The sequence below is a fragment of the Gopherus evgoodei genome, chromosome 6, assembly GCF_007399415.2.
Source record: "Gopherus evgoodei ecotype Sinaloan lineage chromosome 6, rGopEvg1_v1.p, whole genome shotgun sequence".
Classification (NCBI taxonomy): Eukaryota; Metazoa; Chordata; order Testudines; family Testudinidae; genus Gopherus; species Gopherus evgoodei.
In genome coordinates, this window is record NC_044327.1 from 30,778,378 (window position 1) to 30,806,045 (window position 27,668).

Sequence of the window (27,668 nt, forward strand, 5' to 3'; positions counted from 1 at the left end):
TTTAATGAATGAAGTGAACGGCTGAACTCCTACTGTTTAGGGATGGCATATGATTAGTGATGCATACAGTACAACAGTATAATGTAAATGTCTTAATGGATAGAATCTTGATTAATAAAATAGAAGGATAAATAGGGAGCTTTTCCTTACTCAACATTCTCTATTATTTTTAAGCTGTAGAAAAAATGATTTCACTTGGGTTTTATCTCTGTAACAGATAAAGATTATATGGATGTAGATAAAATATCTAGAATATTATTTAACATTTTTTGTCTTCAGCCAGCATCACAATTTGGAAGAATTAGATTAAATGATCGATTCTATGTAACGAAATTGCAGGGTATAACATATTTCAGCAGCTGCATGTGTAATCCTCCTGAGTAAATGTCTGTACATCTGAGTCACATAACTAATGTTGAACCTTATCTCGTAGTGTTACAGAGTTACAGTAATGCAACAATGTTGTCCAAGCTTATAGAGCTGCTATAGTGAATATCTAAAGGAGTCTCCTTCCCTTGAGTCCTGTGTAGTGGCCTTTGAACAGAAATCACAAAAGGACTTCTATATATTCTTTTGGAACAAACCCATCAGAGAGTTTGACCAAACTGCAAATGAATCTCAAAAGCCAGTGGTGATCGTGTTACTGCTGCAGTGGTGGACCAATAGCTGTAGTTGGAGTGACTGTTCATCCTGCAGCAGGTGAACAGGTCAGAATTTGCAAACTATGGTGACTGTGTGGCAGCGCCTGTTCTGTCAGTGGTGTTCCTATGAGAGAGATTCAGTGTTTGCAGGGGCATAATTGGTAGCTGTTTTTCTGGACACTGTTAGGGTTTGGCCTAAGAAAATATCAAAGCTGGGGAGAATGATTGTGTGTGATGAGGGCTGAAGATTGTACCTAAAATTCTTAATTTGGAGGTAATATCGTTGCGTCATCTGTAAGTGGCGAAGGGTCCTTGTAGTGGCCCCTTTATGGACTGCTTTGCATAATTATTTCAGGTGATTGGAACAGTTTAGTGGTAATGCTCAAAAGATGCTCTTCAGCCTTTATATATGCTGTGTCTTGTGAAATTTTTCTTTTGAGTTTAAGCTGGGCTATCTCTTATAAGCTGATGGTACCCAGATGTCTATAGAGTTCTTCCTGGATTCTGAAAGGGACAGAATTTGCTTGAGCACTATTTTAACAACATTTTTGTTTTGTTAATGCATAAATGAAGATAAATCCTACCTGTCCACAAGTCATTCTGCTAACTGAGCTAGGAAAGAGATATGAGAAGAGTAGTATTTCTATAGTCTTCACAGTTCTTAGTGGGGGATTGCTTCAGAGGGCCACTACAATTCATATTTGGGCTCTGTCCTTCACCACTGGTAAAATTAATTGATCACATGCTAGTTATGATGAAGACAGGTTTTTACCATCTCATGAATATCACCAGACTGTGACCCCCTCTCTGGTATGTAAATCATGATGCCTGCCTTTGACACCAGTCAGATGGTTGTAATAGGTTCCATATTAGTCTATTAAAACAATCAACCCTAAACCCTCATCTCTTGTCAGTGTCTACTACTGTGAGTGATTTATTGGGGTGTCAGAGGGGATTCTGCTTATTGTCCTTGTCACTCAGTGCATTGGGTGTGTATTGGTGATTTTGTAGTTTTGTTTTTACTATTTAAAGACAGTTTTACCCTGGAAAATGACTACAAACTTTACATTTAAAAATGGCACTGTGGGATTCCATGTTTACTGAATGTTATTGATTCCAGATCAGATATGCATAATATACAAGTAAAGGGGTTTGTTTTTTAACCCTGAATTGCCAACTCTGCTAACTCTACCTGGGATTGGATAGTCAAATTAAATTTTTCCTCAAGCATAATCACCAATAATGAACGTGCTGACGCCAAGTTATGCTCTCAGTGACATATGTACAGGGCTGTCGGGGGGGGGGGGGGGCGGCAATTTGCCCCAAGCCCCGGGCCCCACAGGGGCCCCCACGAGAATATAGTATTCTATAGTATTGCAACTTTTTTTTTATGGAAGGAGCCCCCGAAATTGCTTTGCCCCAGGCATCCTGAATCCTCTGGGCAACACTGCATATCTATAGCTTATTGCTGTCATGCAATTGATTTGTTTTGTAATGACATAACTCTGATGTAAAAAAAAGAATAGAATCCAACTCACTCTCCCACCTGAGTTTGCTCTATAGTGCCTAACAGATTAAAAAAAAGTAATAAAAGCTCTTACTGTAATCACTAAAGTCGGCAGGTATGACTCTGAATGCGTACAGGGAGCAGATCTTTGGAGTAAGAACGTTATTTTACCTGGTCATTCTTTTTAGACTAGCACTGTACTTTAAGACATTTAATAGGCTGGCTACCAAATATCTTTCTGAGATTCTTACACAATTTTTATCAGCTCATTCACTTAGGTCTAAGAGTTATGGGGCTTTGGGAGCCAAAGTCTCAATAAGACAGAAGACGTGCTGTTTAGATCTATCATTCCATACCCCCCGATTTGTGGAATGCTCCCCCTCCTGATGTGAGCAGCGGCATAATTGGCCTCTTTTAAGTTAGGCTTGAATTTAGTTTGCTTTAGGTGCCTATTGGCTCTCATACAGAGAGTTTGTTTTCTATTTTTTATGTTTTGTGGATGTCTGTGCAGAGAGGCAGCGTGGGCTAGTGGATAGGGCACTAGTCTGGGAGTCAAGAAACCTAGGTTCTGTTTATGTCTAGGTTGCTGACTTGCTGTATGATGTTGCTTCACCTCTGTGTTCCTCTATTTAGAATGTAAGCTCTTTAAGGCAGGGGCTGAATCTTCTTATGTGTGTGGGCCCCTGATCTCAGTAGGGGGCTTTGAGCACTACTGTTTATAAATAGATAATCATAGTAGTATTTTTGTGCAAGCTTTAAATAAACATCATTATTCTAATACAGTTTACAACTGTTTAAATTACAGGTAAACCTGGGGTAAATGAAGTGAGAATCAGCTCTAAAATCTATTATCGTGTTACAGTAAAGCACAATTTACAATAGATAGGACTTGAAGATCGTAGCTCAGTGGTTTGAACATTGGCCTGCTAAACCCAGGGTTGTGAGCTCAATCCTTGAGGGGGCCATTTAGGGATCTGGGGCAAAAGTCTGTCTGGGGATTGGTCCTGCTTTGAGCAGGGGGTTGGACTAGATCATCTCCTGAGGTCCCTTCCAGCCCTAATATTCTATTATCATAATTACAGCTCATTTCACATAAACAGCATTTTGGGGTCATTAATATATTTTACCACGAATATTCTGTCCGATCACACTGACTATATGCATTTAAATTCAGATATTGTTCTCTAGTGCAGAGTAAGCTAATGTTTGTTTCTTCTTGCTGGGTCACAAAATATGGTGGTTGTTCTGTAGGTTTGGTGGCAGGATGACAAAGAACTATGGAGTCTTTACTGATGTTACTTAAGAAAAACATGAGCCTGAAAATGATCTGACCCATAGTCTAAATTCCTTGACCTTCTACTCCCTACTGTATATCAAGCACTAAAATGATTGTAAAGATTAAATAGCATCTGTTACCAAATACCCCTCTTGTCAAGAGGTGTCTGACCTCCTCTATTCTAGGGATGAAGTATCCATTTGATACAACTGCAGTGGGAAGGGGCTGTGCCCACACATCTACTCTGAGTTATATTACAAGAGATACCCTGAATATATTGAACTTTTAACCTCAAGACACATGTGGTAAGGATAAAAAAGGAAATAGATAAAACAAAGTAATTATCAGCATTGGCTAAGAAATCTGGCTGGGGTTATAACAGAACATTAGCAGCAAAGCGAAGGATCAGATAGGAGAAAAAGACAATTGAAGAAACTCCTGTATGCAATTCTTTACATAGATTCAGGTTAGACTGAATTCCTACCTGATTATTTAAATCTGGTTGTCTTAAAATTTGAAGTTGGTTACAATAAATCATTTAATTTGTATTGAACTAGTTAATCATTGAACAATTTTAAGGAAACTTGGCACAGTGTATTTAGTGTCCTTGAACTGCTAATCTTGAAATTATTCAAAAATATTTTAAACTGTTTATTTCCTGTAATTTTCCTCACCTGTGACTGCTTAAGAGAAGTCACTTAGAGGGAAATACAGTTAAAATGATGTACTCAAGGAATTAATTATGGCTTTATAACTCTTACTTCAACTACTTATATCTTTTTACCTTTGCATTATGGAGGAATGATATGTAGGCAATAGGATGACCAGATGTCCCGATTTTATAGGGACAGTCTCAATTTTTGGGTCTCTTTCTTATATAGGATCCTATTATCCCTCACCCCCGTCCCAGTTTTTCACATTTGCTGTCTGGTCATCCTAGTAGGCAAACAAGATTGGATGGAAAGTGAAAAACTATCAACAAAAAAGGCCTGATTCTCCTCTCGATTGCCCCAGCGTGAATCAGGAATAAGTCCACTAAAGTCAGCACAGTTACAGTACTGTAAAACTGATTTGAGATCAGAATTGGCCACAAAATTCCACACACTGACATTTCTATTTTCTGTCACTACTGTCACTATTTTTCTTCTTTTTTTCTGTTATAATATTAACTGACTTTTCAGGCTACGTTTTTAAAAGGCAAAAAGTTGAGATCTGTGCTCCAAAACACTGTACGTGAATACGCCTGCATTTCTTTTGTGAAAGAATGTATAACAGGTTGTTGTCAACCTGTTTATGTGAACAAGGAAGAAGGCTTGATAGTATAGAGAGATGCATGTGTACTTAGTATTTAAATAGTATTTAAAACTATTTTTGGCAAGTATTTTTGGAGAGGCAGTTTAGTCTATGGATAGGTGCCACTGGCTCTGCCACTGTCTTGGTGTGTACCTCTGTCTGTCTTGTCTGTTTAGAGTAGGTTATAAGCTCTTTGGAGCAAGGACTATCTCTGTGTGTTTTTACCTGATCTAAGCTGGGGCCTGTAGGCGCTACTATAATGCAAATAATAATACATAATAATAATAGTAATAAGATGCATTCGTTTTTCAAGTTTAACATTCTGTTCTGCAACATTCAGATCATTTTCCTCAGTGAAAACTTCCCTCATGCTGCTATTTTCACAGGAGCCAATGATCTTCCTGGTTCATTTAAGGTTTTCTATTCCATTTCTGGTATGTGTGATGGGAACAAAGCTTTGAATGACTGTCTACAAATAAGTGCTCATGGGTTATAAATGTAAATTGTTTATATCTAGAGGAATTTGCACTGAAATGAGATAACCATCAATATGTATTTTAGTATTGTTTAAAGCTATTAGTAATGCCCTTCAATTTCCTTAGATTTTTAACTCTGTAGTAAATGTATATACATACAGTTGAATGTTTTTTATCTATATGTCAATTCAGATTGCAAAGAAAGAAGGGAGAGAAACTTCACTGTATTTTATTGACAACTGTATACTGTAATATCCATAAAAAGTGATGTGTCCAAGTTGTTACTATTCTGTTGAAATTTCATGGGTAAAACATTTGCAGTACAGTGTTTCAGTTGTACATATGGGTCAAATCTGCTACGCTTTCAAGTATTGCCTTTGCATGTGTAAATGGGTTGTGTGCTGTAAGGTTATACAGGTGAAATTCTGCACAGTCTTCTGGACTGTGCATGCTAGTTGAACTTTGGCTGATCATCCTGTTTATACAAAGCCTAAATGGAAGAAAACCCTTCCACCTCCGCAGTTGGGATTTGTGGAATAGGTTTGGAAAGTGAGGAGCACACATAAACGAGACTGCATGGCTCCAGGAGGAGGAAGAGGAGGATAGACGTGTCTCAGGCCTAGTATTTTCTCCCCAAAAGAAAGTGAGCTGAAAGGGACACGGGGGTGGTTTTATACCTTGTCATTGAAATGGGATATCTGCCCCCAATAGATGGCCTAAAATAGAGGGGAAGAATTGGGAGGTAAGGGGGGACTTCCCCAGATTGCCATTTGAGGAGAAACCTTTGCCTTAGAAGGCTCCACATTTCTCCTTGGCTGCACTCTATAAAAAAATCTGTCAGGCAGAAGGACATCTTCCTGTGCTGCTCATACTCCTTTAAACCACCCCCATCCCCATCAGGCGCCCGTGTAAGGCCATCATTGGCATCACTTCCACTTCTGAGCAAGTACCACAAAGGACTAGGGAGTAGCCTTCACAGTTATGCTTAATCAGGAAACTCTCATACTCTCTGTGGCTCAGCAGCTGCACGGACAAATTCTCACTGAATAAAAACCTGTTGTGTATTAGTGTGAAATATGTGTTTATCATCAAAATAAGGAAAGAAGTGAAACCTCAGGAGTGGCAAGGCATCATATTAACGGTGGTGAGGCAAATCTCCTATTCCTTATTTAGGACTCCTATTAAAATCCTTAAACTCCTGTCTCTGTGGATATGGGGAAAGTGGTGGATGTGATATATCTTAACTTTAGCAAAGCTTTTGATACGGTCTCCCACAGTATTCTTGCCAGCAAGTTAAAAAAGTATGGATTGGATGAATGCACTATAAGATTAATAGAAATCTGGCTAGATTGTTGGGCTCAATAGGTAGTGATCAACGGCTCGATGTCTAATTGGCAGCTGGTATCAAGCAGGGACCATGGGGTTGGTCCTGGGTCCAGTTTTGTTCAACATCTTTATTAATTATTTAGATGATGGGATTCATTGCACCCTCAACAAGTTCGCAGATGACACTAAGCTGGGAGGAGAGGTAGATACTCTGGAGGAGAGGTAGATACTCTGGAGGATAGGGATAGGGTCCACAACGACCGAGACAAATTGCAGGATTGGGCCAGAAGAAATCTGATGAGGTTCAGCAAGGACAAGTGCAGAGTCCTGCACTTAGGATGGAAGAATCCCATGCACTGCTACAGACTAGGGACTGAATGGCTAGGCAGCAGTTCTGCAGGAAAGGACCTGGGAATTACAGTGGACAAGAAGCTGGATATAAGTCAGCAGTGTGCCCTCATTGCCAAGGAGGCCAACGGCATATTAGGCTGTATTAGTAGGAGCATTGCTAGCAGATCAAGGGAAGTGATTATTCCACTCTATTTGACACTGATGAGGCCACACCTGGCGTATTGCATCCAGTTTTGGTCCCTTCACTACAGAAATATTTGGACAAATTGGAGAGAGTCCAGCAAAGGGCAACAAGAATTATTAGGGTGCTGGGGCACATGACTTACGAGGAGAGGCTGAGGGAACTGGGGTTATTTAGTCTGCAGAAGAGAAGAATGAGAGGGCATTTAATAGCAGCCTTCAACTACATGAAGGGGGGTTTGAAAGAGGATGGAGCTAGGCTGTTCTCAGTGGTGGCAGATGACAGAACAAGAAGCAATGATCTCAAGTTGCAATGGGGGAGATCTAGGTTGGATATTAGGAAACACTATTTCACTAGGAGGGTGGTGAAGCACTGGAATGGGTTACCTACGGAAGTGGTGGAATCTCCATCCTTAGAGGTTTTTAAGGCCCGGCTTGACAAAGCCGTGGCTGGGATGATTTAGTTGGTGTTGGTCCTGCTTTGAGCAAGGGATTGGACAGATGACCTCCTGAGGTTTCTTCCAACCCTGATATTCTGTGATTCTATGATTCTATTCTGTTGATACTAATGGGAATACATTTTTGACTGAATAAATAGAATAGGATTTATACTGCCTAGTAACCAGTAGGTACAGAGCACTCTATAAACAGATAATAAACAAAATCTCGACCTGACTTAGCTCACAAACAGCAGGGGGAACAATACAATAGAAAAAAGGTGAGGATCATCATTGGATGACTTTGCCTAGCCACCACCAGAGGAGAGGCTGTTCCAAGAGTAAAAGGGGTGGTTTGAAAAGAAAGTGAACATCCAGGAGTGGGAGGAGACATAGAAATTGCCATACCAGATCACAGCTGTGGTCCACAGTGGCAAACTAAGGTGATTCAGAAAGCCTGTGGTGGGCCTTTATGGAGTAACCTGCCCACAGAGAGTTGTTTCCCAGTCCCTGGTTGAGTTATATGTACTCTCCATTACAGTTCTTTCCCAGGGCTCCTCTGTCGTGGCACACCTGTGTGTTGCCCCTCATGCAAGGCTGTAACCAGCATGCATTTTAGAGTCTGTATAAAGTAAAAAGCTTGTATAAAGTATTTATTTGTACAGGCCTTACATCAATTGAATTTACTGTATAATATCTGAACCACCTCAAAAATATTAATGTATTTCGCCTCACAAATTTCATTTGAGCAAATGTTAGGGAATCACTGTTTCCATTTCACAGAAAGAGAAATTGTGGCACAGAGAAGTTGCCTCATGACATTCATTGTAGATAGGAAAGGTCTAGTTCCATTTTACAGAAGGAGAAAACTGGGGCACAGAGAAGTTCTTAAGGCCCACATTTTCAGAAGTGGTCTTAAATATGCACGCCCCAGTTTCTGGGTGCCCAGCTTTACAAACCTAGTGTCTGACTTTCCACTGAAGTCAACTGGAGCTGTGAGTGCACAACACTTTTAGAAATTAGGTCCTAGATGTCTAAAGTTAGGCATCTAGATTCAAGAATTCAGCTTTGAAAATGTACCCCTTAGTGATTTGCCCATGGTCACCCAGGATGACTGTGGCAGAGCTGGGAATAGAACTCTGAAGTCTTCTGTCCCAATCTTGTGCCTTTACCACAGAACCATAATGATCCATATAATAAACAAATCCTATTCAAATACACAAAAACCTTTGTAATGTCATTAAGGTTTAAATGTTAGTCACCAGAAATAAGGTAATGCAAAGTCTGAGTTACCGTTGAAATATTAACAGGGCCATGTTGCACATCTTGAATGTTTTTATAGTATATATCTTTTATGACAAAAAGAATAAACTATTAAAATAGATATTTAAATAGTGGACTAGAAAACATTGCGTGATTTGCAACATAGTTAAGATAACACTGCTTTTGGAATCTTAACTTTTGCATTTCATGATTCTGGTGATTTTTCTGGCTGTGTTGTTTTAGAAAGCAGAGGCTTATTTATGCACTCATTTCTTGCATAGTTACTTCCCTACGTTTGTGCACATGGTTACCTTGACTATGCATATAAATCAAGGACTCCACATGCAAGTGATTCTTCAGACAGCTCTGGGGTCATTTGTGTAAGTAATCATGGTAATTACATCCATAGTTGTAGGCACTGAGGCCATCATCAGGTACCATTGCAATGGTCCAAGATCAACTCATGTCAATTGTAATGTTGAGTGTTTAGCAGATTGAAACCCCCCAGCCCTTTGCATGGGGAAAATCCATAGTATCTACTCCCCTACATGGGAATAATCTTTTCTGAATAGGGGGAGATGGGAAGTTTTATTATTATCCAATCAGTGTTTGTCAGCCTTGGTCATGGATTTACTTCTCAGTGTGGACACTTTACCATACATGCCAGTTTTCAAAGTTACACCATTTCCAAATAATCTCTGTGTAAAAATGTGTTGCCATTTTTAAAAATAGGAAATGTAATATTTTCATCCTTTTAGACCTCAAAAATAGCAAAAGATACATTGCTCAAACTTAAAAAAAAAAAAAAAGTCACCTTCTGTAGAGACTAAGAATGGAAAATTTCACCCCAAAAATGAATGTTTCAGAAAGTTAGGAAAATATGGAAACAAGGTTTATAATGGAAATTAGTTTGTAATGATAACTGCAGGGGATGTTGTAATACACAGTTATAAGATTTATATAACTACATGCAGCTTATAGCTAATGTGACAATTCCTACTGCTTAAAAAGGATTGGAGATTTAAACTATTGCATTATATATAGCTGGCCCAGTAGCAATTGCACTGATGTGTTGTAGAGCCATTTTCAGGAATTAATCAGGGATTCCCACTCCAGTCGGCTGGTAGAAGCTAAGTATGTCCCACAGGAATAAATCTGACAGTAACGTCTAAGCTGGGAAAATGACTTGAGCAGGAAAATATCCCCTAGATTTAAGACAAAGGAAAACAAAAAGAAAGAGCAAGTACTAGCATCGCTAATACTAACAAAAGGTGTTGTTATCAAACATCGAATACTACATTAAAGCCATATCCTGCATTCACTTCAGCAGGTTTGTCTATAGTTCTGTCTCTTTCAAAATATTTAAATTTGTCAAACATGCAATGGGAAATGCTTGATTAGTTTGGAACCTCAGACCAGAGTAAATCTGAACCTTCAGTACAGTCTGTATTGGACTTTTACTGAATTAGAGAACAGTGTTGCTACTCAGTTCAACACACTTTGGTTCAACACAAACCAAACCCTGTTAGAAATTGGTTAGTTGTTTAAATCAGTTGGACAGTGGCTTCCTGTCTCAGTTCGGGTAAGTCAGTGCTGCATCTGTGAAATGCATCTGCCTCAGCCTGGATCCACAGATTTTGTTTAGTGGGACTCTTGCTAGCATGCTAAAAATAGCCATGTAGTTGTGGCTCAGCTGGGGTTCAGGCTCTCAAGCCTGAAGGGATAGGGAGGCCTGAGAGCCTGAGCTGCAACATTAAAGCAGTGCCTACACAGCTACTTTTAATTTGGCCAGGAGAGAATAGGGCCCAGTTCCCTTAGATTATTTTGAAAATCCCATGCTCTGACTTCCCCCACAGCCAGCTGGCTGGTGTAGAAATATTATGGAAATACATTGTCTCAAGCCGTTATATTGAAAATACCACAGGAGCTGGAATCCTTTTGCTTTTTTTGACATTAGACAGATTGGAATACCTGTTCTGCTTTCACTGTACGCACTGCACCTTGTTTACACTTATGGCAGGGTGTAGGGTACAGGCTCTACATAGGTAGCTACACGCTGCAGAGAAAGCAGGCTGAGTCCACCCTTGTCACTGTGGTGTGCAGCTACAAATGGCAGTGAAAGACTCTGACAGTGGGGAAAAGCTCTTGCAGTGGGGAAATTCCAGACCTGTTCTCCACTGCTTCCCCCTGCTAGAGCCTTTCCCTGCGGTGAGATGAGGCTCTAACAGCAGGGAGGCAGCGAGCAACTACGCTGCTAAAAATAGAGATGTAAACATGGGAAGAACTGCTTGGGCAAGTAGAGAGCCGTGTAGGGTATATACACTAGGGTTCAGGCATGTAGGGCGCTCTGCTCCACTCTACTCACCTAAGCTGTCCCTCACTGTCCACTGCTGTTTATACCTGTGCTAACTGGGTGTGCAGTGCCTGAACTCTACATCCCACCGTAAGTTTAGATGTACCTTCAGAATCTGTGTTGGGGGAATGCAAGTTTATAATAAGGATAGTTTAACTAGTTATAGCAAAATACTAAATTGTGAAAGTAACAGGAAGATAATGAATAGATCTTGGGATCAGAGAAATCTTGTTAAGATTTGTTTCAAATACATTAACAATGTTTTGATTACACTGAAGGCTGAAGAGTACTTTACCCAAAATGCCAATAAACAGGCTTCATAATACTGCAGTCAATTTTGTATGAGACTAAGGTATTCAGTGCCTGTTAGCGCTGAATATGGAAAGAATTTTCAGGAATTTTTCAGCAGCTGGAGAAAGTTTAGTTTATTAAAAATAATCCTGGATATGATGATCAAAAGAAAACCCTTATTCTCCAATCTTAAACACATCCAGGATATTATTTGTTGACAATTGCAGTCCTAATGGTTGGCTCATGGTGCCACTTGGGTACACTAGGTGGATCTTCTGACAGTGAGCTACCGTTGTTCTCTCAACTCTCCCCAGTTGGCAATTTTTAAATACCACTCATCTTTCTCTGCATCTGACAAAGTCACACTTGAAAAAAATCACTTGTGTTGTCAGCCTGGTGACATAGCGGTAGTGCTCTGGGATGCTATGCCATTGAATCAGAGACATTTAGAGATGGAAAAGATCTATTAGGTCATTGAGGCCATCTCCTGGTCACTGTAGGGTTTTTCCTACTGTACATTTTCTTGTGTTTTGTCTTGTTTTATATATTCTAAGTGATGGAGCTGACACCATGTCCACGTTCTTGGGGAGAGTATTTCAGAAATTAATATTGTATATCTAGCTGTCAGGAAGCTTTCCCTGATAATCACCCCAAATTTTCCTTTTCTCAATTTTATTTCAAGATTCCTAACTAGTAACCCCCTTTAGACCACCCTAAATAGTGCCTCTTCTTTTTGCCTCTTGTATTGAACTATCTTCACATTTTTGAAATCATATCCCACTTAGTTATCTCTTAGCCATGGCCTGCTCTTCTCTGAATTCCCTTGAATTTGTCAACATCTTTCTGGTAGATATGAATTGAATTTCAGGATAAGCACAGTAAAACCATGCGTGGTTTGGTTTGAATTATTTAATGCTATCAAGATCAGGCATCCTACTCTCTAGCTTAAAACTAGTTCTAAATGTTCTCAAAAGCAGAAAAGGGAGGCTAGAGCTGAATCCTCACTGATGCCCTATGCTTTAAGGCTTGGATTTGGAAACTAGTCTCTTGTATAGCCTTCCTTTGGGATCTGATCCTCCTTCCACTTCAGTGGGAACAGGGTCAGGCTGCTTATGTACATTCTGAGCTAATAGCTTTAAAGTAGATATAATTAAAAAAGTGACTACCTGCTCAAACCAGCTTAGCATAGACTCTAATGGCTTGGCTAGGTCCAGATGAGCAGCCAGCTGTGTATAAATCACAAATCCCAGTTTAAACCTTGAGTATAAAAATGTGCAGGATGGACATCAGGTACAGCCACCAGATTGGAGAGAGGGCGGTTTCTACTCCTCACTTACATGTACTTTAAGTATGTGTCCACTAATTAGCAGACTGATAATCACTGCTTCTGGTGACTGGGGATTGGAGAAATGAACAAAGGAAGGAAGGAATTAATAAACACATTTTGAGTGATGTCATTGTGGTCACATGGTGGGAAGCATAGTGCCCACTTCTGGAGAAAAAGACAACTTTCTGCTACTTGATGTGACAATCTGCAGATCAGTTTAACTGGTACCATTGCTTGAACACAGTGGGGCAAATTCAGTCCTGGCGTAACTCCACTGAGATCAGTGAAGTTACTCTAAAGATGATTTTGTCCCATTGAATCTGAAAAGGGTTGGGAATTAAATCAGTGGTATCTGTATCAAGTCTCTTTGCTGGCTCTGTGAATATGCTTTGTGTTAAGGGAAGTGGTATCAAGTAATTAATTTTAGATACAGCCAACAAAAATATGAAGCGGAATTACCAGATTAGGCTAAATTTCGTTTATTTTCCATATTGCATCTACTTCTTCATTTTTGTTTCAGACTTTACTATTTGAACAGTGACCAAAAATGACAAGGAATTCCTGTCCCCAGGAGCTTACAACCTAAAGCTTATCTTCCATCGCATTTGCACTTTCACAAAACTACAGTAGTGTATTTATCTCTCTCTCATATTCCAGGCCTTAACCAAAGAGTTACAACGTAATGTACAGGAGCTGAGAATGCGAATCAGACATGCTAAAAAAATACAAGAGAGAGAATGTAACAGGTATCTTTCCAAAGAGTCTGTTCACCGAGCCCAGTCGTTGGCAGCATCTATCCTTAATATTTCAAAGACTGACCTAGCGGAGATGCTAGATACAGAAGATGATGAGGTAAGCTATGTTAAGGACTATTTTAGGATAAAGGTCATATCCTTAGCTGGTGTTAATTGGTGCAGTTCCATGTAAATCAGTGGCGCTACTACAGTTTTCATCAACTGAGGATGTGGCCCAACATTTTTTTTTATTTATTATTATAACTAATACAGCAGTAGCACCCAAGAACTCCCAATTGTGGATCAAGGCCTCACTGTATTCGATACTGTACAAAGAGAGAACACAAATGCAGTGCCTTCCTCAGAGAGCTCGCAAACTAAGATTTAGACAAAATGTAACAGGTGAATAAAGGAACAAATAGAAGGGGCAGAGTTATAGTGGAGACCGTTTTAAATGCATACATTAAAAATAAATTTACTGATTTGAACATGGGGATGTGGAGATTTTAATAATTTCAAAATCCTTAGTAATTTCCTTTTTTCATGAGGAAATTTGATAATGTCACACACAACATTCATTTTGAAGGTGGACTTCAGTACTAATGAAGCAATCTGGAATGTATGTCATACCAGAATCAGTTTACTTGTGCATGTTTTCTCTAATTTTGGTAACTATTAAAGTGATTCTATTAAATGGGTGTTTTATAATAGGGAGCCTCTTGTTTTTCTTTCTTGAGCCTATTCTACAGTTATATGGCAGAATATTTGATTTGACATCATCAAAACACTCTGTGATAAATATTATGTTTTCTTAGTTGGTCAAGCTGAAATAAAGCTAGCTAGTGAGTAAAAAAGATGTAGACTTACTGTGTGTACATACCAATATAAAAAGTGTGTATGTGCTGTTACTTGGAAAATGTTGACTAGTAGTGATGATACTTTCACATTGTGACTAGTTTGACTAGTTCTGTTAGCACTCCACATTGTAGAAGCCACAAAGGGTGTGTTCCACACTTTTAAAGGAAATGCACTGTGTGTGTGTGTGTGAGAGAGAGAAACTGCATACACACAAATACATTATAGGTCTGATTTCTAGCTCACTTAACACCAGTTCTACACCTGGGTAGGTTTATTGATTTAAGTGGAGTTACTCCTTATTTACTTCAGTGTAACTGAGATCAGAATAGGGTCCTATATTTTTGATATAATGTGTCTTCTAAGTGTTTGTGTCTAATCCAGACACAAAGGAAATGTAAATGTACAGCTGATATACTTGCACTGTATGTATACATCACATGCATATTTTATTTTATTAATCTATGTGTAGATCTCAAACTTCCCAAGTGACTTCCTCAATTGCTCTTACAAAATTTGCACGTATATTCATTCACACACAAATGTATTTCAAAGAAGAACTGGGCATGCAGTTAATCTATATTTGTACGTGCAACTGGATATGTAAATGCAATGGAAACCCTCAAAGATTTTGCGGATCCAATTTAGACAGCCAGTTTTCAAAGTATTGTCCCCATTTACACATACAGTTACTCAGTTGGTCTGCAAAAATGCAGTTATGGTTGTCTGTAACTATCCAGTATCTTCTGCGAGTATAATAGTAGCAAAATGCTATATAATTCATATTTATTCTACTTTTAGGAAACAGAAAGAGCTAAAATGGAAGTTGAAAAGGATAAGGAATGGCTGTGTTACATACAGAAACTTCTTGAAGGACAGGTACTATGTTTTATTTATCCACTTAATGAATTAAAACTTCCTAATCTAACTAATTATATATCTTTAATATTAGTCATTCATGCAGTGCAACGTTCTTATTTTCTGATGGTTCTTTTCTACTTCTCTTTAACTGGGAGGCATTACATGAGACAGAGAAGAAGTTAACACCATATTTGTACTAGCTACCTTAATGGATGAAAAGAATCTGGGGAAAACCAGCACAGATCTTCACAAACGTATTAATTAAATTATTGAGTCAGTCTGTATGCTTGGTAGAGTGAAAAGGATCCATTCTTTCATACCTCTTAGGAAAAAGGGATTTTTTATTATGTGCCTTTAAAGTCAGTAGTTGATATGGACACCTGAGGAGTTCATGGGTTTCAGTGACCTTTTACTATGGACCTGTTTCCAGTCAATTCATGTTTTCCTCACAGCAAGACAGCTGTTTATTACCGTGTCTTCCCGCATTCTCTACAATATTTTCTACTGAGACCTCGAGCAGCTTGTTAGTGGGAAGTAAATATTGATTTGGCATCCTGTCAATGCAGAAAGAATGAAAAAATTTCCACCAGAGGCCCCTCAAACATTTTCCTATCGACATTTTCTGTGCAAAGTGGAAGACTGCATAGAGGATGACAAGGCTGAGACTAGTTGAAATCCCTGAGGGGTCCTCTGAGACCGCCGCTGTGACCTGTGTGATACTTTTTCTTCTCTTTCAAGTCTTTTTTTTTAATACAGACATAGTCTGCTGGGATGCTCTCCTCTTGTAAGTGATCAAGGGCAGTTTATTGGCAGGTGAGAGCCCTGCTTTTCTAGTTGTAGTCAGTTGTTGTTTGGAAATCACTGACAACATCCACTGGATCTTGAAACTTTTTTATTATATTTAATTACCTTCTGAATAGTGATTACATGCATCTAATATCTGAAATCAAATATTTGGTTTATAAATGTAAATGTATATGCAGTAGTGTGAGTGCATAAACTGTATACTTCATTTCTAATAAGAAAGCAGATAATTAAAAATATTTTGAAAGCCATTTCAGAGGCTAGTCATTTCTAAACAGCAAATAATAAAGAAAATAAAAAATGTCAGTGTCAAGATTAAATCCCATAATCGGCTATTAAAATGATGATTGTTTTTCTTCATTCATTATCAGAAGATGCTACCACTAAGGCTGCTTAATTGCTGCTGCCAATGAAATTGAAATATCCATTGAATTGCATTGGCCTGGCCACAAGCAGTACAGCTTCATTTAAATATTTTTAGTGCTATATGCAAAACTGAAACAAAACAGAAAAACAAATGTAGTCCCTACATTTCCTTCAGATTTGAGAAATTTTAAACATAAACTTTAGTAAGTCATAGGAATAAATGATGTGCTTGGTTCATACTGGGGACTATATTTTCCTTCTTAATTCAGATGTGATTTTTTCCTTTGCGCCTGGCAGATCATAAAAGTAAACTAAATAAAAGGTGTAGGGCCATATCATCCTCTCCACCACCACAGGCAGAGGGTAGGGCATCGAGGATGAGGAGAGTGGTGTTTTTGTGACCAAGTACCTCTTTCTGTTTAGGCTCCAAGCGGACTGGGAACTTAAGCTAGGGGAGGAGGAGGGGCTGCTTGATTTCAGCAGGATCACTTTCCTCGTCTCTAACTCGTGAGAATTTAGTGAGTGAGTTAATGGTGATTCGATCATCATTAACTTACTTGCTTTCCATCTCTGTGCTGTGAGGCATCCCTGCTCCATTTTCCTGGCAGGGATTGTAGGGGCATGGTAGACACAGGGCAGCCCAACTGCCATAGAAAAAGTTTTGGCAAGAGCCTGGAGGATACCAGGAAATTGGCTGGTTTGGGTGTTAAGATCTGCTTCCTCTTCTGTGTAAGGGATTAAATCATGCCTCTTACAGATGGACATGAAGAAAACTATGAATGGAAATCCTGGACTTTGCTGAGACTCCCTACCTGGGAGTAGCCCATGGAGAAGGATATGCCCTTTACAATTTTCAAGTCAGGTCTTGTGCATTGGTGGATACTGTTTTTACCTTTAATACATGTTTCTAAAAATTCTGATCTGAAATGCTGAATATAACAGTGGAAAAAATGGGAACTTTTTGTCAGGACTCTAATCTGAATAAAATGTAGACTTTGCACAGTGAGATACATTTATATTCTATGTACACATACACATCTGTGATATGGCATCTCAGGCTTACTTTCTGCACTTATTGTGAGAAAATGTCCTGCAGAAAATTGCATCAGATCACTGCAGTTTGATATAGTGTCTTTTTGTGCCATTGAGCCAGGACTCTGGAACATAATTGCCCAGCAGTATTGATTTAATTGCCTAGGTTTATTTGTGGACTCCTAATTATTGACTGGAGGTAAATTTAATGGAGAAACCTTTATGAACACTGGGAAACTGCTGCTGTTGCTGTTATACATAATGAACTGCATCATATCCCTCTAGATCATTTTTCAAGCTAATTTTATTCCACTGTGACAGTACGATAACATTTAAAATGTCATAGACATTTTATTTTTATTACTGACATATGCTGTTTTACTGCTGCATTAGAAATTTTGGGGGAGACTGGGAGAAGCACTAGTTGCTTTTAATGTCATTTTATAGATTCCCCTAGAGTGTAATCATAAACGACTATAGCACACCTCTGTTTTACACTTCATCTACACTCCTATTTTCTGTATGGTTATGACCTGAAAAGGTTTGTATTTATGCTGGCTTTAGAAAAGTATTACTGTTGCTATGATTAATAAGTACATAATAGCAGTGCCCAGAGGCCTCAGTCAGAATCGAGGCCTCACTGTACTAGCTATTGTACGAACACATGCGAAGAACAGCCCAGACAATCTAAATAGAGAAATTTCCTTTTCATAATATTCAGATAAAAATTGTATTATCTAAGGAAATAACTGAGTTGAGAATTCTGCTGTGATATTTATAAACACACATTATGTAAAGCTACATTTTGACTGGCTAATGAGGTCTTTTTGATGATCTTTGTATTCATGCATCAGCTCCCAGTGCCTGGAACCTCATCACTGAAAAATTTAAAACAAACATCCTAAAAGCCCCACCCCTTGTATGTAAAATAGAATTGGGTGAAAGTTAATGGGTTCCTGTGACACAAGCGGGTGCTGTATATGAAGAGGCGTCATAGGAAGTACATACCCCTGCCTGGAGACTTCTGAGAGGCTATCCATAGCTAATGGAGCATGAGCAAGGCAGAGCTGGGGAATCCACCAGGGCACACAACCTCCATTCCTCCTCTAATGGGAAGTAGGGCACATAACGACCAGTGCAGGCCATTGTAGCCATTAGACCTGTCTACAGCTCCAGTGGGGCATGGAAGGAAGATTCTTTCCCCACTTCTCTACTCATGTTCCTAGTGCCTATGCTAGCTATTTGAGCCAGGCACAGTGTACTAGATTGGTCTCTCATATCCATATAAAAAAACAGTTTTTGAAAACCTCATTTATCCAGATTAATATCTGGCCTTCATTTCAGTTAGCTAAAAGTTTTCCTGTACCACAGAAAGACCTCATTCATCCTGATGGACACTAGTAATATTACCTCTGAACAATCAATTAATAATTTTCTATACGAAGCACATTGGCCTCATTCCAAATCGGTCCTTCAGATAGGGTTGCCAACTTTCTACTTGCACAAAATTGAACAACCTTGCCCTGTCCCCTTCCCTGCCCCTCCTCTAAGGCCACGCCCCTGTCCCCTCCTTCTCTGGGGCTCCACCCCTGCTCACTCCATTCCCCCCCCCCCATCACTCACCTTCCCCACCCTCACTCGCTCTTTGGCTGGCTCAGAGGGTTGGGGTGTGGGAGGAAGTGAGGGCTCCGGCTGAGAGTGCGGGCTCAAGGGTGGGGCCAGAAATGAGGAGTTCAGGGTGCAGGAGGGGGCTCTGGGTTGGGGCAGGAGGCTGGGGTGCCGGGGAGCGGTGAGGGCTCTGGCTGGGGGTGCAGACTCTGTGGTAGGGCTGGGGATGAGGGGCTTGGGGTGCAGGAGGATGCTCTGGGCTGGGACCGAAGAGTTCAGAGGGCAGGAGGCGGATCAGGGAGTTGGGACATGCGGGTGTGTGCTGGCTCTGGATTGGGGCTGGGAATGAGAGGGTTGGGACACAGGAGGGGGTCAGAGGTGCAGGCTCTGGGCAGCGCTTACCTCAAGCAGCTCCAGGAAGCAGCGGCATGTCTGCCCTCCGGCTCCTAAGCGGAACCTCAGTCAAGCGGCTCTGCACCCTGACCTGTCTGCAGGTGCCACTCCCACAACTCCCATTGGCTGTGGTTCCTGGCCAATGGGAGCTTCAGAGCTGGCGGTTGGGGTAGCATGCGTAGCCCCCTGGATGCCGCTATGCATAGAAGCTGGAGGGGAGACATGCTGCTGCTTCCGGGAGCCGCGCGGAGCCACAGCAGGCAGGGAACCTGCCTTAGCCCCACTGCACTGCCAACCACACTTTTAATGGCCTGGTCATCCATGCCGACTGGAGCCACCAACTTTTCAACTGCGCATTCAGGTCCCTTTTCAACTGCGCATTCAGGTCAAAAACCAGACACCTGGCAACCCTACCTTCAAACCTCCAAGAGGGATTTATAACAAGGTACAAGTAGTCTGCCAAAATCTTTCAAGCCTTGGAGCCTGTTACAAGGTTGGCTTAACTGGTCCTTTGTCAGGTACACTGTTGTTCCTCAGTTCCCCTTCCTCCTTGTATCTCTCTGGGGTAATCATGCCCAGTGCAACAAGAACTCCATAATAAAATGTACCCTCCTTGGAACTTCTTTATTATTATACAAATTGTATTCCAGTGGTTGTAAGAAACAGGAAAACTCCCCATCCATACCCTGTCCCCAGCTTTCTACAGTTCTTTCACTAGGGTCTATGGATAATCCTTCCCATTTGTATCAGGTCTTGCAACTGTCCTTCCACCCTTCAGCTGCAAGGGTTCTCCACAATCCTCCCAGCAGAGCTTGACTCTCTCACTGGCTTCTGACCACAGATCCACTCAGTCCTCATCTGGGAATGTAGCCTAACAGCCATAGCTGTCCCCCTTCAGATTTCTCACTGGGATCAACTCCCTGCCTTCCCAGGCTGTCTTCCTAGCAACAGAGCCTGTCTTTTATTTCCTCTCTCTTCCACAGCAGGCCTTGCTGCAAGCATAGTCACATGCTCAGTCCTATGAAACCCCTCCATCCCATGCTACTACTGTCACCATCCACCTTCCTTTTGTAACCCAGAAACTACAGCTTCAAGAATTCTGTCCTTAAAAAAGCTAAGTCTCCCTAACAGACATTATGGTCTGCATCTAGAACCAGTACTTTGTGTTATATAGCTTTTAACATCCGTGCTGGGCCATCAAAACTCATAGACTCAAGCCTATCATCAATGTTTGCGTTGTCCTTGCAGTAATACGACAGGAACTCTGTTCTCTAGGTTGGTAGTTTGGAATACTATAAATGCATGATTTTATGGGATGAGCAGTAATAATCATGCATTGCATTGTATGAAATGGGCTGAATAAAGGGAACAGTTGGATTCATTAGCAAACATTCCAACGTGTGCCAATAGTGGACAACAAATGCACAGATGGGAATTTGTTAGTCACATGAGTCTTCACAAATCAGTATAGCCAAGGAACAATAATAGAGTGATGAATTTTCAGATTACTACCCTACTGAGTTTTTACAACTAATTCATTTAAGTTGAAATGAAGAAACGCTCCAGTTTTGCCTCTGCTGAAATTAGCAGCTTCAGATGCAATTTCAGCCTGCTCTGCTCAAGTTTCAATTCCATTGAATTTACAATTTACCTACTTCAAGATGAAGCTGCTCTGAAGTGAAAAAAAAATCTATTTACATTTAAAAAAAAAAGGTTTTATTGCAATACTTGCCGCAATGGGCAGATTAAATGTATTTGTAATCACTGTTGTGTGCAGTCCAAAAATATTAGCAAAGAATTAAACAACTTAATTTTTGTATTAATTTGTAAATCACTGTCAAGCAGAATAATACAGTCTGTGGGGTGGATGCTTTTGGTAATTGACACACCATGAACTGGGATGTCATTCCTCATTAGAATAACACCACTACCACTTTGCATTTATACCTTTTTCCATCTAAGGATCTTAAAGAACTTTCAAAACACACATTGCTAAAGCTTCCTAACACCCCATGAGGCAGATAAATATTATTTTCCCCATTATTACAGATGGGGAATCTGAAAGACAGGTATTACCTTGCCCAAGGTTGTAGTGACTCTGTCAAGGCTGAGAAGAGAACCTAGCACTCCTGACTCTTAGGCTTGTGCTTTAACTATTAGACTACGCTTCCTCCCAGTGGACTGTGGCCCCAAGATGACTAGCTAGCTTGTTAACATCTGCACAAAATGTTCCCACTTCATCTTTATACATTTTCCTATTACAACAGTGAAAAGTTGAAAACTTAGGCAATATGGTAACTCTTAAAACATGTAAAGCTAGGTTGCTGTTGCTCTCTGATTGTCTGAATTTATATAAATCTATTAAATTTTACTTCCCTTCAATGCTATTATAAATTGTAGTTGATGGTGTCTAGTATTATTATTGCCACTTACCTTTCAGAAAACTGGTTGTGGCTCAGATTATTGGGAGCCACTTGAATGAAACGACATTCAGTACTAAAATACATAACTGACAGCTGTACTGAACATGTCTGCGCAGCTTAGGTATGGACATGGGCTAACTAAATTCACACAGCCCTGCCCCAGGCTTTGGGCAGATTTAAAATCTGGGATGGATTCTTTAGATTGGATTTTTGTCAACTGTTCTGAAATCCTGAACAGGAATACAAAGTCATCTATAAAAGTAAATCTGACAGGCTTCTACTGAAGATGAAGACTGCAGTGATCCAGTGCAGGGTGTATGTCTATAAAGAGAATCAGATAAAAACACAAATACTTCTCCCAAACTGACAAATGTGAGAGAATGCCACAATATTCAACCTTCTGCTGCTCTTGATTTAAGTGAATAATTTAGTTAAAGACTTCTTTAAAGATCATTTTGTTATGACATACAGCTGCAAAAATAGTGAACAGCGAGTACATTATAGAATGATATGAACCTGAAAAAGCAGTGAGATAATACATTCATTTAAAGCAGTTCATTAGGAAAAAAATATAAAATGAATAAAAAATGAATGTGGTCAAGCTAGGGAAAGAAGAACTTATGCAAGACTTTGAAGTATATGTAAACATTGAATGGCAGTTACTGAGTGGGCACCAAGTTATGGTCAGTAATTTTCCAGCACAATAGAATGTAACTGTAACAGGATGGCCTGCCTCTTCAAGTGCCTGGCGTCTGGGGCCAGCCAGCCCTGTTTGATTATCGGACCCTACTGGGAAGGGGTCAAGTGATCCCTATAATGGGCTGAGAGAGAGCTCAGTTGGGATGGAGTTGCAGGACAGTGATGGGTTCCTGAAGCAGGGGGATTGAAGGGAAGGGTTGTCTTCTGTTCAGCTTTGGGAGGGCCGAGTGGGAAAGCCTAAGGGAGCTGTAGCCCCTGGTGGAGGAACTGCTTTGTTTAGATGTTTTGCGTAAGTTTTATGTTTAAAAAATAAAATGGTGCCCTGGAAGAAGGGCCTGAAGTACTCTGGGCATAACAGTGAGACCTTCCTGGGCTGGGGACACAGGCCCGCAGATTACAGTGCAGTCATCAAAGAGCTTGAGCTGAGATTATGCTGTTGTAATACCAGTACATGCTGTGATCAATAGTTTGATCCTCACGCAACAGTGTAGTAGTTCCTGAAGCTCTCAAGAGAGTGCTAGTAGGTGTGTTTGACTAGCTCAGCAATCCCACATCACAGACCTAGGAACTGAGGTCATGGCCTAGCGCTAGCCCTGTGCACATACTGTTCTTACTCAAGAGGAGGAATACACAGCTCACCATGGCAGCTTGCCATGTACATGCAGTGACTGTTGAGCAGGACATAGTACTTGGCCTGCACCACTCCACCCTTCATGCACAGCCCCCATGGGCAAGGTCAAGATTTTACCCTCTAGCGTTTTATACAGATAATTTCTTGTAACATTTTAATTCTAAAAAATCTAAATAAAAGTAGCCCTACCATTGTCCAGCTTGTTCAATGTCCTTCCATGCTAGCTCTTAGCCTCTTTTGTAGTTTGTGCCTTTTCTGTAGGAAATGTGCAGTAACTATATCTGGCATAAATAATATCAACCCAGATTAGTCTTTAAAGACTAGCAGACATGATGGGAAGAGAGGAGGATATAGAAATGAAAAAGGAAATTCAGAACAGAGGTAATGTAGTGTCAAGCAATAGACATGGAGTGTGGAATTCTAAAAACACTGGAGGTATGGCTACACTCGAAATTTCAAAGCGCTGCCACGGCAGCGCTTTGAAGTGTGAGTGTAGTCAGAGTGCCAGCGCTGGGGGAGAGCTCTCCCAGCGCGGCACGTAAACCACATCCCTTACGGGTGTAGCTTGCAGCGCCGGGAGCCGCGCTCCCAGCGCCGCTGCACTGATTATACTGAGGCTTTACAGCGCTGTATCTTGCAGCGCTCAGGGGTGTGTTTTTTCACACCCCTGAGTTTGAAAGTTGCAGCGCTGTAAAGTGCCAGTGTAGCCATGGCCTTGGATGGTTATCTTGAGTCCTAAACACAAGGGAGAACTGATTTCTCTACTCAACAACTAGAACGTAAACTCCTTTTACATGTGTCATAAATAGATAAGAAAAGTTAATAGCACAGAAGTACTTTATATCTCTTTGACTGTAAAGGGTTAACAAGTTCAGTAAGCCTGGCTGGCACCTGACCAGAGGACCAATCAGGAGACAGGATACTTTCAAATATTGAGGGAGGGAAGTTTTTGTGTTGTGCTGTTAGTTTTGGTTGTTGTTCACTCTGGGGGCTCAGAGGGACCAGATGTGCAACCAGGTTTCTCTCCAATCTCTCCGATATAGGCTCTTAAAGATTCAGAATAGTGAGTACTAGATAGATAAAGCGAGTTAGGCTTATGTTTGTTTTCTTTATCTGCAAATGTGTATTTGGTTGGAAGGAGTTCAAATGTGTATTTGGCTGGAAGGAGTTCAAATTGGTATTTTGCTGAAAAGATTCTAATTTGTACTTGTATACTTAGACTGGGAGGGTATTCCCAGTATCTATAGCTGAAAAACCCTGTACCTAATTCATCTTAAATTTACAAAGATAATTTTTACTGTTTTTCTCTCTTTAATTAAAAGTTTCTTGTTTAAGAACCTGATTGTTTTTTTATTCTGGTGAGACCCCAGGGGACGGGGTCTGGATCCACCAGGGAATTGGTGGGGAGAAAGGAGGGAAGGGGGAGAGAGAGAGGCTAATTTCTCTCTGTGTTAGAATTACTGTCTCTCTCAGGGAAAATCTGGGAGGGGAAGAGAGAAGGAGGGGGGGAAGGTGCATTTTCCTCTCTGTTTTAGATTCAAGGAGTTTGAATCACAGTGATCTTCCAGGGTAACCCAGGAAGGGGAAGCCTGGGAGAGGCAACGGTGAGGGAAAGGGTTTACTTTCCTTGTGTTAACATCCAGAGGGTCTAGGTCTTGGGGGTCCCCGGGCAAGGTTTTGTGGGGACCAGAGTGTATCAGGCACTGGAATTCCTGGTTGGTGGCAGCGCTACAGGTTCTAAGCTGGTAATTGAGCTTAGAGGAATTCATGCTGGTACCCCATCTTTTGGACGCTAAGGTTCAGAGTGGGGAATTGTACCATGACAACATGTATATCCATTCATGTGATTATTTGGTTTGATTCACCCTGATAGCATAGTTGGGGGCAAATTATCTTTCCCTCTTTTGGTACTGGCTGCAAATGCGGCACTTCCATTAGGATTCACCTCCCTGTGAAAGGACACCACTGCTTTAACCCAAGGCTTCTTCCAGGAGGGGCAGCTTTAAGTTGTTCCTGGAGCAGCCTCTGCTAGCAGAGGCTTTCCAGAAGGTGTACTGAGCCTGTTCAATGTCTGAGCCTGCCACCCAACCAGTACTGCTCACTTTTGGGGGCAATGGGTAACTTAGTGGAGTTCGTGTTACCTGGTGCCACCTCCTGATGGACTTTCCACCCCCCTGCTTGGATTACGCTGGCAGCAGAATCTATCCAGGGCTGAATCTACATCATTTGTACAGTATGATATACACTGAAAACGTCCAAACTATATGCAACAAAATCCAGTATATGTTATGTCTTAAAGACATAATAGAGGACAATACACCAGTTGTTTTCCTTTAAAAAGCTGGATTTGAATGTAGATACAAGAGTGAATCTTTCTGTAAAATATGTAAACTCAGCTTTTTGTAAAATTCCCATTATGTTTAGAGTAACAGACTTCTCTGCAACATCCTGATCAATGGAGATCTTTTTTCTGCATTTATTCACAAAAGTTTCACTATACAACTCTTGAGACATTTAGCAGCAGCAAAGGGAACTGTATTGATAGTTCTGTCTCACTTTCTTGAGCGTAGTGAACATACAGTACTACTTCTATTTATATGTGCCCTAGAGATGACTGTAACCTCATATTGATCAGCTGATTGAAGATAAATGACAGAGCTGCTAGTATGGTAGATTACATCATTAACATGGTCAGTAAACCATGAATTGTTCAATAAGGCGTTTATCTTTTTTCATTTTACTCTGCTCTTTTATCATTTTTATGATAAAGAATAAAGTTACACACACTAACCAGGCTGATCAGTTTTGAAAGATCAGATGTGTGCAAGTGGGTGCTAGTTGTCAGAAATAAGTGAAATGTAATGGTTTAAGGATATTTAGCGTATGAAGGAAATATAGAGTTCAGTAATCATTTTTCTTATTTTTTTTTTCAGTTTCCTTTCGCTTCATATTTAATGGATGCAGTACTGGAAAAACTAAATGAGAAGAAGAAACTGATAGAAGAGTATAGTTCTCTTATGAAGCAAACCATATGATACTGCTGCAAACTATGTTTGGAAAGGGTTTTACACAGAATGACTGGGAAATGTTTTGTGCTCCTGACATCTTTCCCCTTCATATAGAAAACTGTCACTAGTCAAGTTCAATATAGAAGGAAGAAGATTCTGTGAACTAATTAATTGTTGAACAAGTGGAATTAATTACATTCTCATTTAAAGAGGAAACATGTAGATTTGATTGTTGAACACTAAAATTGCCATAAATCAATGCAAACTTAAAAATGATTTTCCTTCAAGTACATTAGTAAAGAAAGCCAGTGCAAGCCTTGAGGAGATGAGATGTCACTGATGTGAACAGTAAGCCATAGGAACTGTACAAATCAGTGAGCACACTGTGTATGCATAAAATGCCCCAGACACTCGGGGGAGGGAGAGAGGTGTATTGTTCAAAACACTTTAGCTGAGATGGAGTTTTGTGTCCAAATCCATTGAATTGGACGTCTTGCTCCCTCTGAGTCCTTTGCAAATCCCAGCCTTTATTATGTCTCTGCACAAAATGGCATGCATTTCTTGAGTGGGTTTGTTTTATATCAAGAACATGAAATAATAAAATGGAAAAGTATTCAGTAGCCTCAGAGACCATTAGGCAAGCTGTATTTTTGTTTTCTAACTAGGAGTGTGTTGAGAGTCCAATGTATTTAACCATATTTAAGAAATATTTCACCAAAATAAAAATGATTTCCAGTGTTTTTTTAATGGGAAACCTCTGAAATGTTGTGTGTGCAGAATTATGCTTATATACTGTAAACACACACACACACACACCCCTCTCTTCCTGCTGCTGTATCCCACGTGTTGCATGGCAAGCCAGGAGAGCAGCTCTGTAGATGAGCTATGTTCACTGAGTTGGTTTTAGCCTAGTTCTTTGGGGACAGATGTTCATATTGCAAAACCCCCAAACCACAGGTCTCTAATTAACACGCTTGCTGTCAGACTCAAGGATTGAATGGACATGGAGACTGTACTGCCCTCTTGTCTCTAGAGGAGGACTAGTTGAGGCACCTTGTTTAGACACTGCAGAGAATTTGCAGTGCTATTGTCTGACTTCTGGGTACTTTTTACAAGGATTACATTCATTACCAAAATGGTTTATATTAAATATCTAAAGGTCAGTGCATGGATAGCTACTACTTGGTTGGGTGACTTCTGAAGACAGATTCATGGACTTCGTGAGCTAGTTTTCAAAACTAGGACACTGCCCTATACCCACAAAAATGATAAATTCATGGGTGTGCCAACATTACTGAACCCTGAGTCTCCTCAATACAAGACATTTGAACTTTCTGTAAATACCAGAGGCAGTTCAGATTTTTGCATGGTGTTCTGGGGTTTGGCTACAGCTCTTTTGCCCACGCACCTGATTTTCCAATTATTGGCAGTGTAAACAGTGGCAGTTCAGCTTTCCTGCTTTATCCATTGCAGTCCCAGCTGTGGCACAGCTGCTTCCAGACTGCAGCCCCTCACTCTGCTTAAGAAAAGGTC

The 27,668-nt window shown here is 40.4% G+C and overlaps 1 protein-coding gene across 5 annotated transcripts in view; it reads left to right on the forward strand.

Annotated features, from left to right (window-relative positions):
• CNTLN (centlein) overlaps positions 1-26,898 on the forward strand; it is a 263,011-nt gene extending 236,113 nt beyond the window's left edge. For 4 of the 5 annotated variants that reach the window (XM_030566561.1, XM_030566560.1, XM_030566563.1 and 1 more), the window contains 3 exons: positions 13,379-13,573; positions 15,112-15,189; positions 26,061-26,898. In XM_030566561.1, the coding sequence (XP_030422421.1) occupies positions 13,379-13,573; positions 15,112-15,189; positions 26,061-26,162 (375 nt within the window). In that variant the 3' untranslated portion in view covers positions 26,163-26,898. Of the gene's footprint in view, positions 1-13,378; positions 13,574-15,111; positions 15,190-15,326; positions 16,219-26,060 lie in introns of those variants that run through there. The other variant, XM_030566562.1, reaches the window with a different exon arrangement.
• Positions 26,899-27,668: the final 770 nt, after the last annotated feature.